The 18528-nt window shown below is 42.4% G+C and overlaps 1 protein-coding gene across 5 annotated transcripts in view; it reads right to left on the bottom strand.

Moving 5' to 3' along the window:
• PNPLA8 (patatin like domain 8, phospholipase A2) overlaps positions 1-15577 on the bottom strand; it is a 34811-nt gene extending 19234 nt beyond the window's left edge. The window contains exons 1-4 of one of the 5 annotated variants that reach the window (XM_083399607.1): positions 15447-15577; positions 5563-6724; positions 3568-3717; positions 2678-2829 (exon numbers count right to left, since the gene is read on the bottom strand). In XM_083399607.1, the coding sequence (XP_083255733.1) occupies positions 2678-2829; positions 3568-3717; positions 5563-6639 (1379 nt within the window). In that variant the 5' untranslated portion in view covers positions 6640-6724; positions 15447-15577. Of the gene's footprint in view, positions 1-2677; positions 2830-3567; positions 3718-5562; positions 6725-9395; positions 9745-15446 lie in introns of those variants that run through there. The other 4 variants (XM_083399610.1, XM_083399609.1, XM_083399606.1 and 1 more) reach the window with 4 other exon arrangements.
• Between the last annotated feature and the right edge of the window lie 2951 nt (positions 15578-18528).

The following is an 18528-nucleotide window of genomic DNA, read 5'->3' as shown; positions in this document are numbered from 1 at the left end:
CAGGTCACAGGAAATATATACTTTTTAGGAAAGAAAAATAAAAAGGTTACTAAGGTTGGTAAAGAATAGAGAAGCAATGCTGACTTTAAAGTCAGTAATTTCCCCTCTCTACCAGTAGCTCTGAAGTGGAATATTCCTAGTGGTCGCAATCTTCTGCAGTAGGATATAGTAATGGTAATCATAGAGCATATTCAAAAGCAGAGCAGTTTTGCACCATTCCACAGCAACCAATGCTCAAAACATTTAAGCTATGAAACTGCATCAGTCCTAAGGTAGCTGACCACAGGGAATACTAAATATGTAAATTATTCATCAAAGATGACACCTGAACTGCATGACACCTTGGCAACTTAAGATCTTATAGGTTGTGTGCTTGAGAAATAAAAGAAGCCAACAAAGTGAAACATGCACACATTTGTTGACTTTCTTGTTATCTTAGTTATTAAGCCCTAACATACATACATGAATTATACAGAAATTGTGCCTAAGACGACATCAACCTCAGACCTTATTGGCAATTTAGGACCATAATACTTGATGAAAGGAACTTTGAGCTAAGAGTCAGTGCTAGTCCTACTCAGAAGAGACCAATTGACATTAATGGACACAACTATCTTAGGCTCATTAGGTAGTATTAAACTAAGTTATACTCAGAAGAGACCCGCCAAAATGAATGGACCTAACTTAGCTGTGCTCATTAATCTCAATGGGTCTACTTTGAGGAAGAACTCAGCTGTACACTTTGAATCCAATCCAGTATATTTTATCATTTTAAAGCTGAAATATTATTATTTTGCTAATTAACACTTTTATACCCAGTGAGAATTTAAGGGCAAAGGAAATTTATTTTGTGGAGCACAAATCTAATGGCAGCTTCACCGTTAAAACAGAAATTGCCAAGGCAAAAACTGAAATCACGGCATTTGGAGAGAATGTGTGCTAGAAGGAGCCCAGATACCAAGAAGACATCAAGCGAGAAAGTAGTTGCTAAGGAAAGCAGAAACAAGAATACATTACCACATACCTTCACAGCTCACTGATTCAAAACAAGACAGAATGGTAATGATTACGAGTAATTAATGCTTTCAGGCAGTTCTGTACTTTATGCGCAATTAATTGGTTAGTGTCACATTTATGTTAGTTGACAGTTGGTGAGATTAGTCCAAAATATCACCATATCTGGCAATAAGCACTGAATGAAAAGAAATGACAAAGAGCTTTACAGGGACTTTACCAAGGACAATTTGTTCAACATGCTCCTAGCCATCTCAACTCTAAACCAAAGGTGGCTTGTAATTCTTATAAATGGTCCATTAAATATGACAAAATATCGAAGAAAAATGCTTGCCCTAAACCATTTCTATTGCCAGTGAAAGAAACTGGATATCCGCCACTATTTTTTCCACAGGCAATTATATAACCAATGAAGTTTTCTTTTCTTTTTAATTTAACATGCTCACATGCATCATTCTTTCCTGTTTTAGGATATGGCTCTGGGTTAAAAACATTCAAAAGGAAACGCAGATATGGCCTTGTCCAGGGGTCGGCAAACTATGGGCCGCGGGCCAGATATGGCCCGAGGGGGTCATTAAACCACCCCCCGGCCCTTGCCATCCACTCGGTCAGTCCCCGCATGGAGCTAAACTGGCGCACCACACTGGTTTAGCTCCATGAAGGGACTGACTTCCGAGACGCAGCCATGGCTTCCTATTGGCTACAGGAAGCTCCTGCAGCCAATTGGAAGCCGCAGACGCCTCCTCCTCCCCGCCATGGCTTCAAAAGCCAGCAGGGAAAGAACGACGGAAGTGTGTGCATGTGCACGGGTGTGTGAGCTCCCGTGCGTGGGCGATCTAGATACATTAGCTAAATTAAACAAGGGTGCCAACAGCCACTGTGTTTACTGCATAACTCTTTGATTTTCTCTTCAGAGATGGAAAAAAACCTTGTTCTATCTAAGAAAAAATGACTATTACTCAACGAGGTGGTCAACCTAAAAGCATATTATACAGCGCCTTTCCACTGATCTGCTTAAAGCCAGCTGCATCAACTCCTCAATTCCATTTACATCAGTCACTCCATCCGGCTAAGAGAAGAGAGATGGGACTACAAGACCTCTTCATCTGCTTTTCTCCAAATTTTCCGATTCCTGCTGTAAACCTTAAGATCTCTGTAACTGATTAGTGTCTGAGCTTGCTTTTTTCTTTCTCCCTCCCAGTCCATTCTCCTTTTGTGTCATGTCTTTTAGTTTGTGAACCTGACAACAGGGCAAACCATTATTTGCTTGTTCAGATATAATGGCAAACTCGGGTTGCACGGAAAAGGGAAGACAACATGAGGCGTGAGCATGTAAACACAGGCCATGTTCATGAATTGGCACACAATGGTGCTGCATGTAAATCAACCCTCAAGAGACTGACTTCACTATGAGAATTTCCAGTGCTCTTCAAACAGAAGCAAAATATTATAGTCCAGTGGCATAAATGTAAATTTATGAATCCAGTGACACAACGAAGCGTGCAAAATTGTATGTTTAATCTCCAAGAGTACTACTTTATTTTCTCTCTCAGCTCAAATAGGCAGAGGACTACCTCTGCTGCCTATACTAAAAGGGAGATACACCAGTTTAAAATAATTCAGTCCAGCTAAAGACATAGATGTAACACTTTCACAGCCCTACCTTGTTCCCCCGCCATCAATAGTTAGAACTCGAATGCCCCAGCCTTTTACAGGGTTTGTGTAGCCAATTACAGCCAATGCTTCCCTGACAGCAGCCTGAAGAGCTTCGTCATTTGCCTGCCTTAGTCGCAACAAGCATGGAATGCTTTTTTCCTGGAAACAAAATAAAGATTTTAAATGCAGCACAAAAAGTGTTTATCTGGTGCTCCTCCAGAACACCAGATATAAAACTAAAATTAAATTTATGAAAGTACATACTGTTAAATTTAAAAGAAAGCATTGATGTTTTCTTCACACTTTTCTTACACATACTATACTTGGTCTGAAATCCTAAGCACACATCTCAGGAAACAAATCCCAAACTTTTTTTGTAGGACTCAGAGCATCATGTTATTAGAACCTTCCAGTTATTGAAAAATGTAGTGTTATTTTTCAAGTTGCAGGGCAATAATGAAAGTCAAAATACTCAAAATGTGTAACTAACTAGATATCCTCAACTCCAGATTCTACTATAAGTCAGAAATGACTGTGATTATCTCCAGAAAACTTCTGAATCTTTTGTGTATTACAGCCTTGTGGTCTTTGAATATTATATAACATTACCGTCCCTGCACCAGAGAAATTTACTGGTGTAACTTTAGTGCAGCGATGGCTAACCTGTGGACCTTCAATGCCAATTGCTCCTGACTATGCTGGGCTGGGCCTGATGAGAGCTGGTGACCAACAACATCTTGGTAGGATATAAGAAGCCACTGAATCTTATAGCCTGATATCAAGTGGAATATGCACTTAGATGTTACATATTGTTGTAAAATACATAGCTCACAATTATTATTTCCAAAATGTGATTTCATTCTCAATTTATGGTGAGATGATAGAATTGATTTGTACCTTAACAGCAACTCCTCTACTTTCTGGAAATTCCAAGAGATGGTATGTCAGTTCTTCAACCCTGTTGATACAGACTCTTCTGTTAGATGATCTCCGTAATGCTTGCACTAAAGCCCGGGTTCTGTTATCTATACTCACCCTTGCAATAATCTACGAAGAGAATGTTTTGTTAATTTTAAAAATCCATCAAATATCTAAGACAGATGTCTTCAACCAATTCAAACTCAGGACCCACCTTCAACCCAAATGTGCATTTGATGGAACCATTTCTTAACCTTTAATCATATATTTGTATGTTGGCAGCGCTGCTGCTGTGACCCAGTAGTGAGTCGCGACCCACCAGCTGAAGATCACTGGTCTAAGGGATCTAGCAACACAAGCTTTTGTGGGCCAGAACCCACTTTATCAAGCACACTTTAAAAATGACAGGCAGGCAGTTGGTTCCCTCCTTTTCTCTATGAGCATAAGTTAAATAAGCATCCACTTAAGGCTGCAATCTTATGCACACTTATCAGGGAGTCCTTTGAAAATACAACTTCTAAACAGACATGCATAGGTTTTCACTACTCATGACCATTCCTTGCATCTGATTATGTGTATCCTAGCATGTACTACAAGTGTCATGCAGTGCAATCCTATACATGTACACTAAGAGGTCCCATTGACTTTAATGGGCTTACCCCAAATAAATGTGTACAGGACTGCAGCTTTTAAGGTACCAGAAGGGTTTTGGTGGCTTTGTTCTAAAAAAATGCCTCTGGAATTTAAAAAAATGCAATTTTTTCTGCTAAATAATATTTTCATCATTTTTATTGTTTAGACTGAAACTGAAAATAACCACTTACCTTGTTACCTCTGCTGAATTAAGAATTATTGGAACATAGAAAAGCTTGCTGAATCAGACCAATGGCCCATCTAGTCCAGTATCCTGTTCTCAGAGTGGCCAGCTCATGTGAAACCTGCAAGAAGGACCTGAATACAAGAGCACTTCCCCCCTGTGTAGTTTCCAGCAATTATTTCCATGTCCGACAAACAGGGAGAGCTTTATAAGCATTTCAGATTTTTTTTATCTCAAGTCCAGAAATATGTAGTAAGGGTGCTGGGCTAATAAAGTGGCACCTTGGTTCTTGAACTTAATCCATTCCTGAAGTCCGTTCGACTCCCGAAACGTTTGAAAACCAAGGCGCGGCTTCTGATTGGCACAGATGTCCCAGAAACAATAGCCAGCAGTTGCACTGGGCATTCGGCTTCCGAAAAAAGTTTGAAAACCGGAACACTTACTTCCAGGTTTCTGGCGTTCGGGAGCCGATTTGTTCATCAACTAAGCTGTTCGAGACCCGGGTTCCACTGTACTGTTGTGCACCAGTAACTTACTGAAGAGAGTTGTAGGGAAGACAGTAGAAAAAACAAGAGTGGGACACAAACAGCACTTTAAAGTGCTCAATACAGAGTTGTGTTCAACTAAGCTCACTCTGGCAGCCCTTACCACAGCCCTATAAGGCCAACAGCAGCATTCTGAACATTGATTTGTCTGTGGTGACTAAAGTCCTCCCGGTGAACAGGTAGGGGTGTTTTTAAGTTAAAAGTTAATGGATTATCTCCTGACCTCAAGGCTGTTGATGTTCTGTACCCGATTTTTGTTACTTTTGCATAGGAGGTCATTTTTATAGACTAATTTACAGAGTTGCTGCAAACTAGCACTCTTTAAATAAAAAGCCAATTCATCCAACTACTTAGTTCTTTTATGGTAAGATTGTACAAAATAAATCAAAAATCTCTACATATACTTTAACCATGTAAGTACTTTCAAAAAGCTGCTTCCATGTATAACCTTTTAAAAATATTCTATGCTCTGCTCTGTTAAAATCAATGACACAGCGGTTTGGGGTTGTTGGTCCGCCCCCCTCCCCCCCCCATTTTCTAGCATTGTCTATAACTATATTTTATCTGTTACATAACAAAATAGCTTATGAAGTGATGATTAAGGAGGTTTACCTTTTCCCTTTGAAGGGACAGCCTCCTCTCTTTCTCTTCCGCACGTTTAGCCTCCTCGTCATCTTTCAACTTATCCTCACTTTCTTGTGCTTTGCTCTTTTCTGGCAAAGAGGTTTTTGGATCAGATCGTAACTTTGGGACGAGTCCTCCAATGTAACTATCCACAAAGGCCTGTACACTGTTACTTGGGTAAGAAAGAAAACTTGCAATACCCTTTTTGCTGGAAGCTGGAGCGGTGGCACTGGCGTTTGCAGAGTCTGGAGACTGTGCTGCAGGTATTAAGGCAGATACTGCATTCATTCTGTTTTCATTACTTAATATGTCATCTTCTGGTGTATCAAGTGTCTTCCCCTCCTGAGTCTGTGATTTAGGAGGGGAACCATTCCCCTTTTTCTCTTGAGCCATACCACCAGTGCTAAAGTACCAATTGATGTGATTTGCTAGAAAGTTGTATGTTTCTCCAAAGTTTGTAGCAAAATAGCTAACATGAAAAAGGCTATTTTTGAAATCTGCAAGATCTTTCAATGAACCACGATTAGTACTACTGGGACCCAAGTCTTCATTTACAGGCACAAGCTTCTTATCATTGCAGTCTTTCTGACTTCTGTTGTTTGCAGCTTGTCTGACATTTTCTGGGTTCGTATGAAAACTATTTTCTTGGCCATTATTTTCAGCCGATCTGTTCAGTATACCAGAATGTGGCTTAAGCCGAGCTATCCGTGAAATCAGTTCACTGTGAGTTCCAGACACAGCTTTTGAGACAGATTCTAAAGTGTTCTTAAATCGTGACATGCGACTGCTTGTTTTTGTCAATTCCTTAGAAGTACTAAGTTTAGAAGCTCTGTAATGCAAGGAGTCATGATAACAGAAGTGCTTGTTATACCATAGTGCTTTGTCTCCTCCCCATTTATAATATGGTTTGCTTGTGTGAAAAACTCTAAAAGGAATAGCTTGAGTTATACTCCAAAAAAGCTTAGGTCTGTACAAGTAATACAGTTGTCTGGTGTTTTGTTTACAAAGGCTTTTTGAACTAGCTACTAAGTACAGATAGGCATCTAAAGACAACCGAATTGACATTACGTATAAATACTGAAGTCATCCATAAATTTGTTTTGTCCAGAAATCTTTTTTTAAAAGGAAACATCACTCTTCAGGATGTTACCTGAAATGAAAAATAAAGAGTGTTAGTCTATTGAGCAAAGTATGCTGAACAAAGAGAAATCAGAGTTTCCAGTAGTGAGTATACTTGATCTTAGCCTAAGAGGCAGCTCATCAAATTCAGAAGTGTATCGTTCTGGGAAGCCATTTCTTTAAGGAGTTAAACAAAAGTAATCTGAAATTAGCTATAGGGATTACCAATACTCAAATACAGTGTAATGCATTGAAGCAAGGTATCAGAACATCCCCAAGAATAGCTACATATTAAGCAATAGAATAAAACAGACACCCCCAAACTCGGCCCTCCAGATGTTTTAGGACTACAACTCCCATCATCCCTAGCTAACAGGACCAGTGCTCAGGGATGATGGGAGTTGTAGTCCCAAAACATCTGGAGGGCTGAGTTTGGGGATGCCTGGAATAAAATAGAGAACATGCTGACTCCCTCAAAGTATAGACTATGGGATAAAAGGCACCATTGTATTCATTCCTATAAGAACAAGGCAAGAGTGTAATTAGACACAGATTTAGATAACCATACTAGAAATAAGATTCCTTCCCATGGTGGGTTTGTATTAGTGAAAGTGCTTCTGTTAGTGTAAAGCAAAGCACCTCATTTTCACCCCTACCAAATGACCAAATGCAGGTCTCTATGCCATACCACAGAATCTTCCAACCTCCAGGAGAATCTTTTAGGGTACAGTATATGAAGTATCAGTGAGAAGTAGACATACTGCCCTGTGCAAATGGAAGCACTACCACAGTTGAAAAACAACCACCACCCACTGCCAGTTGCATCACTTAATCCAACAATTCTACTCTAAGGCAACTCTTTCACCACATTAAGTTTTCACTGAACTTTGGCACCAACCATTACGTCTTCATTGCACTTTGGCATGAATAATCTATTGCATTTCTCACTGCAATCAACAATGCCTCTGGGGGAAATGTTTCAGGGAAACTTCCTAGAATAGCTCTCCACTGAAGTACTGCATCAAATCAGCCTGTGTGTGCCCAAATGCCGCTTGGTGCATTTCATATTTTGGGCTGCCCTTGCATTCTAAGGAAAGAAAAGCTGTATACAATCATTTTATTTTAAGCAATGAACAAGTTGAGCAACAGAGAATAGCTAGCTGACATCAGGGCACATGACACTTGCATGATCTGTTCCTAGTATCTTTCTTGTACAGCCAAGATCACACATTACAAGGCACTATTTATAACTGACAAGATGAGCACTTGCATACAGGAATACACTTAAAACCAGGAGGAAAACATTCAGAGCATAATAGCTTTGGGTTTCAATGAGACATGCTTAGAGGATAAGCTGGATATAAGCTCACAAATACAATTAAGCAAATTGCCAAGCATTACGTGTGTTTTCAGGACACAAGACTGACCACACCAATGCCGTACGCTAGCCACATACACAATATAGATGTATTCCTTAATACATCTTTAGCCCGGTGAAAGGCAGAAAAACTAGTGAAATAACCAACCACATACACACCCATTTTTTAAAGACTGAGAACAGCTCAAAACCTTAAACAATCAGAAAATATTCCAAAAGCAAACATTCTTGCGGAAAAAAGTCTTAATTATATGCACACAAACAAACAGGAGTATTAAAAGCTATTTTGCTACTCAGTCTACTGACCATGATACGTTTAATATCAAAGTCATGGGTTCGAGCCCCAAACTTTGCATTTCAGGGTTTGGACTAGATGACCCTTGTGGTCCCTTCCAACTCTATAATTCTATGCATCCATAAGGGTTTTCAAACGATGGGGAGAGAGGGAGATATAGAGGGAAGGCATCACATATACTATTGTGTCCTTCCTTTATATTAAGAGCCAAAGCTAAGAGAGAGAGAAAGAATGAAAATCCCCAGGGCCCCATAATACCAGGTGGGCAACTTTTAGGGAAACAGTGAATGTTTGAAGTCTCAAGCCTTAAGCAGAACCTCACATCCCCCAGACGGCAGGTGTATGAAGAGAGGCTGTGTATTATCACTCACTGGTTTGTTGTTTTTATTTTGTTTCTATGTTTTGAGGTTTTATATTTTGATATTGTTCTGTGAACCACCCTGAGACCTCTGGGCATAGGGTGGTATATAAATTCAATAATAAATAAATAACAATAATAGCAGCAGCTGACTCACACGCCCCTAGGTCAAACTACCACCAGACCCCTGGCTCAAACTCATAACTTGCTCACTGGTAATAGTAATAACATTAACAATATTTTTTTATCATTTATACCCCCGCCCACTTAGGGAGGCTTTCAACACATACAAAAGCATAACCTATAAAAACATAATAATAATAATAATAATAATAATAATAATAATAATAATTTATTTGTCCCCGTCCATCTGGCTGGGTTTTCCCCAGCCACTCTGAGTGGCTTCCACAAATACTAAAAATACACTAATATGTCATACATTAAAAACTTCCCTGAACAGGGCTGCCTTAAGATGTCTTCTGAATGTCAGGTAGTTGTTTATCTCTTTGACAGATAAATGGTACTACTGAAGGCCTTTCAAGCCAGGGACAACCCGAAGCTACGCAACGTACACGAAAGGCACACATAAACACTCTCTCTCTCTCTCTCTCTCTCTCACACACACACACACACAAATACCCCGTAACCAAGGAAAACAAAACACCGCGAACCTTAGAGGGGCAACAGGGCCACTCACAGACCCAGGTAAACAGGCGCGCTCCTGACAAGGGTCAGGAAAGGCGCGCACGACGACGACAACACCGGGCAAGGAAGCAGCACGAGGGGACGGAAGGCCAAGGGAGCTGCTGGCTGCCACTCACCCCAAGCAGGGCTCCTCGAAGGTCGACGGTCTACCCTCTAGGCCGCCCGGCAGGACGCCCAACGCGAAACCCGGAACAACAGTCTCACCGGCCATTTTCTTCCCAGCCGCTGAGCATGCGCGGTCGGCTGCGCACGCGCGCCTCTCGCTCTCACCCCTCAGGGGTCGTGCGCCTACCCCATCTTTACCTAGTACGCATGCGTGCGAGCTGGAACGTTTAGCCGCGCGCCGTTTAACGACAACTAACAAGCTCGATAGCCGCCGGTCTCCTAAAAATGGCAAAAGAGAGAACAGATATTTAAAGGGGCACGTCTCGTTCTCTAGGGCAGGGAGTTTCCGGGTTGATAATGGAGATGCCGTATTTAACGCACACGCACAAAGAAAGAAAAAGAAAGAACGAACGAAGAAGAATAAATATTGTTGTTGTTTTATTTATACCCTGCCCACTTTAGGCGGCTTTCCAACACATATAAAGCCATAAAATAAAATCTTAAAGATTGTAACGTATCTGGAGTTAGACCTTGGTGTGTCCACCTAGAAACAAAAAAAGGTCGCAGCAAACAGATGAGTTGCTGCTCTTAAGTGGAAGGAGATTTTCCCCCCCTTTTAAGTAAACACTTAAAAAAACATAACAGCCTTTCCTATTATAATTTATAAGTGTACTGGTATGGCTGCGTGGCTAAAATACTGCAACGGCTTATGACATCTCCGCAATTTAGTCAGCACTGCAATTTGGGGAGCAACCCTGCAAGGATGAAACACAAGTGGTCAATAATATATGCAGTAATCTCTAAGTAACTGTGTAGGGCAGTGGTCCAAACTTTTTTCAGAGGGACAAATTTGATTAAGAGAACATGTGGGGGCTGGCCAAAGTTGTTGAGCATTTTGTAGGATTGAAGTTGTTGAGCTTTAACGATTGCTTCCCACAGGAATTGTTGGGTTTAACTTACTTTTACACTTAGGTCTTGAGTAGAAAGAAGAAAACAGTGGCTGTGGTCAAACTTCAAAGAAACAAACTCCATTATTATTGACATCTCCTTACCTGGGCTCCTTCAACTCCGGAGACTGTTGCCCCAGATGATGGAGACTACAACATGCAGCAGCAGTAGCAGCAATAGATAGCATGAGAGCTGAGGCATGAATTGATGAAGTGAACATGCATGAGGATTGACCATTTTGCCTGACATTCTTAGAATCATTAAAATTAAATGCAAATTTTATGCAACGATTTTATGCAAAGTTTATTGCAAATTGCATACTTTTCATTTCGTCACAGGGATGACAAATCTGCACAGGTGTTAAATCACTCTGCCTTTCATATCTGAAGGCCAGATGAAAAATAAATCCAGAAAGCTGAAATATATGTCAGGAACATTGTAAACTACATTACACAGTAATAAAGGTTGTCTGTCAACTTTTAAGTTCACAACATTTGAACAGGAACATAACACCAGGTATACTTGTGTCCAAATATATTTATACCTGATTTAGACCAACTGACATTAACTGAAATTTCACAATGTATTCATCTCAACTGAAAAAACAACATGCCTGCACTAATATGAAGGGTGAAACTGAGACGATCTGGACTGCAGCTGAGGGATCCCCGCCCCCTCCTGCTTCCACGCAAGTAGGAGTTGGGATCGGGGCTGCTCCGATGGGAAGGGAGGCATCACACTACCTAACTGAGAGATCCCTGTCCCCTCCTGCTTGCACCCTGAATGGGTTCAGGGCTGCTCCAATGGGGAGGCTTCGTGCTGCCTAACTGAGGATTCCCGCCCCCTTCTGCTTGCACGCAAGTAGGAATGAGATTGGGGCTGCTCCAATGGGAAGGGAGGCACCATGCTGCCCGAGCCACACCACCACAGCTCTCAGCCCTCTGCCTTCCATGTCTGACCCACCGCGCACCGCTCCCCCCCCCCCCCACCGAAGAACCAACAACTCAGGGGCTGTCCAGGCTCATGGAGAAAGGAGATAGAAGCCTTGGAGGAAGGGGAAACGTGGTGAGCCAAGGATGATGACGGGTATTTAAAATTCTGCAATTCACAATTTCTCCTCTAAAGGACATAAGATATTATTCTTAAATACCATGGTGATTTTAAAAAATGCATAAAATTAACACTGCGGCCTGGGCAGGCCAGGTCTTCCTGTTATATACCTGCTGGGATTGAAAAGGCATCTGACTCTCACCTGAATCTGCCCACCAGATACCAGTGTTTTTGTTACAATCCCCTTCTCAATTAAGTAATCAATTTTAATCTAGAATTTAAAATCTCAAAACTTTCTTATTTGTTAATTTGAGCAAGTAAACTACTGCGCTCACTTCATTACAAACAGTATTTCTGTTGGGAAACTGTGTACGTGCAGCTACGCACACAGAGTCAATTAAGGTTTGGCAGACAGCCAGAAGGCAATCTGAAGGAGTAAGTCTGCCTGGTGATAACAGAGACATGGAGACTGCTCCCTGATTGGTCAAGTTCTTTCAAGGGAGTGATAATTAATGGCCTCCTAACTGGAATGTGTTAGTCAGAGTTCGTGAGTTCAGAGTTCTGTGTGTCAGTGTAGGAGTTGTGAGTCGTGTCAGAGAGAGCTAGCAAAAGATCCATATTCTGTTCCTGTAAATAGTCCACTGTATATAATAAACACCTAACTACAAGTTCCTGGTTCCTGCTTTGTCTATCCTGTCTGCAGCCAAGTCACCAATTGCTTCCGTGGATTCTGCGTGTACTCTGCTAGGTCTGGCTAAGGTCCTGCAACTAGTCAGAAAGTTGTGAAACACCAAATAGGCTTTGCCAATAATTTCTACCTGCAACACACTTGAGTAAACCTGCTCCTCTTTCACAGATATTTTGTTGCCATTTGCAACTGTAGCTGCCTCTGATTAGTTATCATTTAACTCTTGGGGGAAATAATTAGCATCTCACATCAAAGTCCCAAAAGTGAACTGTAGTATTTATTTATTTAGCCATGCACGCCCCCCCCCCCCGGCCGACGAGATTGGTCGACCCAAAGAGTGACGCAGCCGGGGACTCCCTAATGGCGCGGGGGCTAGCCACATCCCCCGCAGAGAGGGGAGAGCTCCTGGTGAGCCCGCAAAAAGGCTTTGGTGGGCAGGCACTCGGGGGCCACAAGAGATTGCTTTTTCAAAATTGCCTGGGGGGACATTTGAAACCAGCCTGGGGCTGCAAGTGGCCCCCAGGCTGGACTTTGGACCTGCCTGGTGTAGGGAGGAAAGATTCAGGGCGCTGAACAACTTATTGCCCAGTCCCTTTCTAGCAGAATTAATTATGTATAATAGTTGATATTGTAGAATAAATTATGCAAAATGATTTGGGCATTTGTTTGATTTGCATACGGTAATTTCTTATGTTTGCTTTCTGATTGACATGTTTGTTTCTTTTCTTAAACCACTGGATACATAGCCTAAACTTTCGTGGACAGAATATGGAGAATATATTCCTGTATGCATAAAGTGTGCAAGGGGCAGAGTAATGAGGCTTATGCCTAGAATTCAAGATGGGCTTAGCCAATACTATGCATTTTTATTTGTCTTAACACCACTATCTTTAATCTACTACCCCCCACTGAAATATTGTGGGGAAATGTTCACTCTTTATGGTAAAGAAGATTTAACAGAAACAACTGGAAGATGCCTGCAATCAGGAGGGTTTCAAGCACCAACCCAAGGAATTCAAATGGATTAAAGCACGGTATTGCCCTGGCACAAATAATCCACTTTAAAAAAAGAATTTTGTGATGTTAGGAAATTGGCAGAGGGTTCCTCCAGGCAACATATCTATTCAGCATCCATTCTGATTTGCTTGAATTTACACATGGTGCTTAGAATATCTTGGTTCTTTATTGAGTAAGTCATTCTGATTTGTTTATTGGACAGTTACATGACAACGAGCAACTTGAATTTGCCAGTGCATGAGTAAATCCTATCTGAAAATGGAGATGGTTTGGAAGCAGTGGCGTAGCGTGGGTTGTCAGCACCCGGGGCAAGGCAAGTAATTTGCGCCCCCAACCCGTGGATTTGCGCCCCCTAGCCCGTGGATTTGCGCCCCCTAACCCTAACCCCCAGATGTTGCGCCCGGTGCGGCCGGCCCCCCCTGCACCCCCCACGCTACGCCAGTGTTTGGAAGAGCAGAGAGACGTGTAAACAACCTGCATGCAAATTAGGATGAATGCAGGGTAAATATTCGTTGTTGTATAACTGTCCCATAAGTAAATTGGAATCAATCCTCAATAACAGCTGTTTACAGGATGCTTCCAGACTTTTGCTGTTCTTAGGTGGGATTCATTTACATAACCACAAATTCTGATGGCACAATTATAGTTGCTTGGACTTTTTGTGTTAAGGAAAGCAACAGGAAAACATACTGGAAAGTGTGGGATGACACTTGGTTTGATGCAACATCATCTAGCCTCCCCACAAACAAATCAGAAGCAATGCTCATTAAATAGTCCGCATCATCTAATCTACCTGCAAACAAACCAGGATGAATGCTGAATTATCAGGTTTCTGGAGGAGCATGAAAATAATACTTGACTGTACTACAAAACTCTTCTACATTCAAACACTAGGTGGCAGCCGGAAATGGAAAAAGAACTTGTTTTCCGTGTAATTATATACACTGATAAATATCTCAAACTTACAAATGAAGCATACTAGCCAGCAATAAACTTTCCTGTCCTTTTGTTTATATGAATCTACTCTCTCTCATTCTCCATGACTTTGCCATTGTTATAAGCACGTTATCCATTGCAAATGTCTGTTTAGTTTGGCAGCTAAGCGGAGACACTGTAGGGCGTAGTTTATGACATACACATAAACTTGAAAAGAGGCAACTCTGCTTTCACCCTCCTTTGCACTTCCCTGTCTCTGGAGATGGGAAAGGATAATGTGAATGGAAAGAGACAGACACAGGGAGGATTCTTAGAATGGGTCTATCTATGCATAGCTAGCAGAGAAGAAGAGGGTCTTGGGAATGGAAGGAACAATGTTTTGAACAGGTAGAAAGGAAAAGAGGAAAATACTTGAGGTGGCAGCTTAGACAGGAAAGTTTGGAGGAGGGTGGGAGAAGATGCAAGAACACCTTGCATTTATTTGGGTCACAAACACTGAACAGCGCAGCTAATCTGCCATAAATCCAGTTTGAGACAGGTGGTTGTTTGAGTGGGTGGGAGGGACATGGTAATGGCTGATAAATAAGGAGTTTATGCCTAGTGGGAATGCGAACAGGGGAACTGCCCTGTGCTTTCGGGTCCCTGTGTCTGGCACCAATGGCCACAGCCAAGAGCCCTGCTGATTTCCACCCATCAAATGAGGCTCTCAGTCTCCTTAGAGCAGAGCAAGTAAGGAGACGGCCACCAATTGCCTTGAGAGAATGGTCCTGGTGGGCTTTTAAACGGGTGACTTTGATAAGTTAGTTTAATGTTCATTGTAAGCTGCCTTGGTATGGATTATATATTGGAAGGTGGGATGTACATTAGGTCACATTCACACCATCTATTTAAAAGGCAGCTCTGGCTGAGACCCTACTTGCCTGCACACTGTCTTGCCAGAGTGCTACATGCACTGGTTATCTCCTGCTTGGACTACGACAATGCGCTCTATGTGGGGCTACCTTTGAAAGTGACTTGGAAACTGATCCACAATGCAGCAACTAGACTGGTGACTGGGAGCAGCTGCCGAGACCATATAACACCGGTCCTTAAAGACAGTCAGTAGCCAATGTAGGGCCCGAAATGGGGTTATGGGGTATGCGTAAGCAGAGCCATCCAACCGCACCATACACCAGAGAGAAACCTAACCCAGGCTCCTCAGCTATGCCAACTCAGAGCCGGCACATCAAAATAAGTAAATAAATAAAAACTTAAACAAAAACAGCTCCCCTACCTTCTTTCCTGGCTGGCGTAATCTGGCAGAGCTTCAGATGCAGCAGCTGATCGGCCACTCTGCCCCACCTTGGCAAGGATTTGGACCACTCTGCCAATTCGTTTAATTTGGCAAGAAGCGCAGGCAGATGCAGCTTAGAATACCTTGTAGAGCCAGTTACAAGGAGATAAAGGAGATTTTGTTTCCCAACAGAAGAAGAAGTCACAAATACAGAGACTGATCTAGGTGAGCCAACACACTTTTTACATTTAGGTCAAGCCCTGGATTGCCTTTAAACATGTACAAACAAAAGCAGGCGGACCAGTTTTCAACACAGCAGGTGTTAATCAGCTTACTAATGTCCGGATGTGCATATTCCTTTACCCCTCTCCCCCCCCCCCCCTTTTACATACATTTAAACTGCAATGTAATTGACATGATCTGTATTATTATTTTTTGGCATTTTCTTCAACTCTGACTTAACTGCTTACATTTCTTTCTTCGCTTCCACCCGTTTCTTTACATATGCACCTGCCAACTTAGGAGAACCCTCCATGTACGTGATGAAGTAAACTCTGGTCTATGGAAGTGCATGCCATTGTTATGCACATCCTACCTCTGTGGGTTAAGAATTCTGGTGGTCCAATCAGCACTTACCCAGGTTTGATGTCCTTTGGTAGGAGGTCAACTGAAGTCTTATTGACGTTCTGTAGCGTTTGCTTTATTGACACAGGTTGCTCATAGGTGGAGGCGTAGCTTAATCAGGGCTTTTCCCCCCAGGCAGAATTCCCTGGAACTCAGTTCCAGCATCTCTCAGGTGGGTGCCATTGCTATTATAAGAGAACAAGGAGGTGTTCATTGTGAGTCCTGGCCCCTCTTTTTCTAGAGAAATAGCACTGAGCTTAACCATTCTAACAGGCAAAGTTCACAGCTCCCATATCATATATTTAGGGGTATTGCCACCTCCCTCCCCCCCCCAATGCTTTTAGATCACAGTCCAAAATCACAGCTCTCTGTTCATTTTTTCTTCTGCTCCTTTCTGAAGCCCCCTTTTCAGGAGAGGAATCTAGGTAAGTCATCTTGCTCCAACCATCACTGAATGAAACGCATTGTTGGAACACCAAGGCAGGCAAGCACATTTTTTTTTATTTGTATGGTTTTCCACCCTGCTCTTTCCTTCCACAATAACCAATAATGTAGAATACACAGCATTAAAAACACAATTTAAAACAACAGTGGCACAGATCACAGATAAAAATGAGCTGCGTGGGTAATACTCAGCAGTCAAAAGTAAGTGTGACATTCACACAGCTTTTTCCATTTTCAAAAGCAGTTTGAAGAACCTTCTTGGGTTTTTCTTTCAGCAAACAGATTGATAGAGGGGAAAGTTCAGTTACTGTCATCCGGCTGGATGTGAGTTGGGAGTCTCAGGGGCAAAATTCATGTGCAGGCAGTGCTTCCCCACAAGTAAGTGATGCTTTTGTAGTCGGTGAAATCCATCCCTATAAATAAGAATCCAAGGTTAACCTATGACCCCCGATATACAATGACACTGCGGGTTCCATTGAAAGCAGGTTAAAAGATTACTATTACAGATAGGATCTCCCAGGGGATAAAAAGAGTCATGTACTGATCTCCTGTTGCGCCACTAGTCTTACTCCTTTGTTAGATTAAGGTTCAAGTTCCCCTGCTTGATTTATAGTTTGTGAACTGCAGGGAGATAGAAGGTGTGTCTGATTAAGTTATCTGAGCACAGTTACATCTGATTTTTTAATCTAATGGTAACAATAGTAATTGGATGTATTCCTTTTCTTTGGAAAAGTATTATTAGGCACTCCCTGATTTGAGTACTGAGAAATCCCAGGGACAATACCAGCACTACAGGGTTTTGCTTATACCGGAGAATTAGAATACAGTGGCAACTTGGGTTACAAACACCTCAGGTTACAGACTCCGCTAACCCGGAAGTAGTACCTCAGGTTAAGAACTTTACCTCAGGATGAGAGCAGAAATTGTGCACTGGCAGCGCGACGGCAACGGGAGGCCCCATTAGCTAAAGTGGTACCTCAGGTTAAGAACAGTTTCAGGTTAAGAACGGACCTCCAGAACGAATTAAGTTCGTAACCAGAGGTACCACTGTACTTTTGTATAATCTGTTTTAATTATCCAAGTAGGAAGTAAGCACAGGGCTGAGGAACCTGTATTCCTCTAGAGCAGGGTTTCCCAAACTTGGGTCTCCAACTGTTTTTGGACTACAACTCCCATCATCCTTAGCTAGCAGGAACAGTGGTCAGGGATGGTGGGAATTGTAGCTCAAAAACAGTTGGATCTCCAAGTTTGGGAAACACCGCTCTAGAGGTTGCTAGACTCCAGTTCCCATCAGCCTCAGCCAATATCGCCAATGGTTGGGGTGATGGGAATTGTAGTCCAGCAACATTTTGGAGGACCATAGGCTCCCTAGCCCTGACATACAACATGCATTCTTACAGTAAGCATGCGTTCAGCCCCTCCAAAGCTAAACCTGTTGCAACTAACTGTGGTAGGAAACTCAGCTGGTTTTGTTTTTGTCTCTTCCAATCTCCACAGTGCTGATTCAATTTCACACACACTGCCCACTGCACACACACCTTTTTCTCCCAGGTGCTCAAGATGGCATACATGGTTCTTCCCCTCCTGATTTAATCCTCACAACAACCCTGTGAAGTAATATAGGTTGGGAAGCAGTTGCTGACAAAGTCACCCAGTGAACTTCCTTGCTGAGTGGTCATTGCAACCCTGGTCTCCCAGGTCCTAGTCCAACATTCGGTACAGTGAATTGGTACACCACACTGGCTGTTACAAGGGCATCATCTTTTAGAGGAAGGAGATACAAGAATCAGAAAATATCTACTGAAATATGGGTGTGAAGCATACTGGGCTGGATACAGACTTACAGCGCAATCCTAGCCATGTCTACCATATTTTTCGTCCCATAGGATGCACCTATTTTCCCCCCTTTATTTTCCCACCAAAACCAGGTCGGGGAACAGCGGGATGGCGGCGCTGCGCCTCCCCGCTGTCCCCCGAGCTTGTGGGGCTGCCCGATGTCTGCCCGAAGCGCGGG

This window comes from Podarcis tiliguerta, assembly GCF_965153285.1.
Source record: "Podarcis tiliguerta genome assembly, chromosome: 10".
Classification (NCBI taxonomy): domain Eukaryota; kingdom Metazoa; phylum Chordata; class Lepidosauria; order Squamata; family Lacertidae; genus Podarcis; species Podarcis tiliguerta.
The sequence above is the reverse complement of the archived record's forward strand: the minus strand, read 5'-3'. Positions and strand labels throughout refer to the sequence as shown.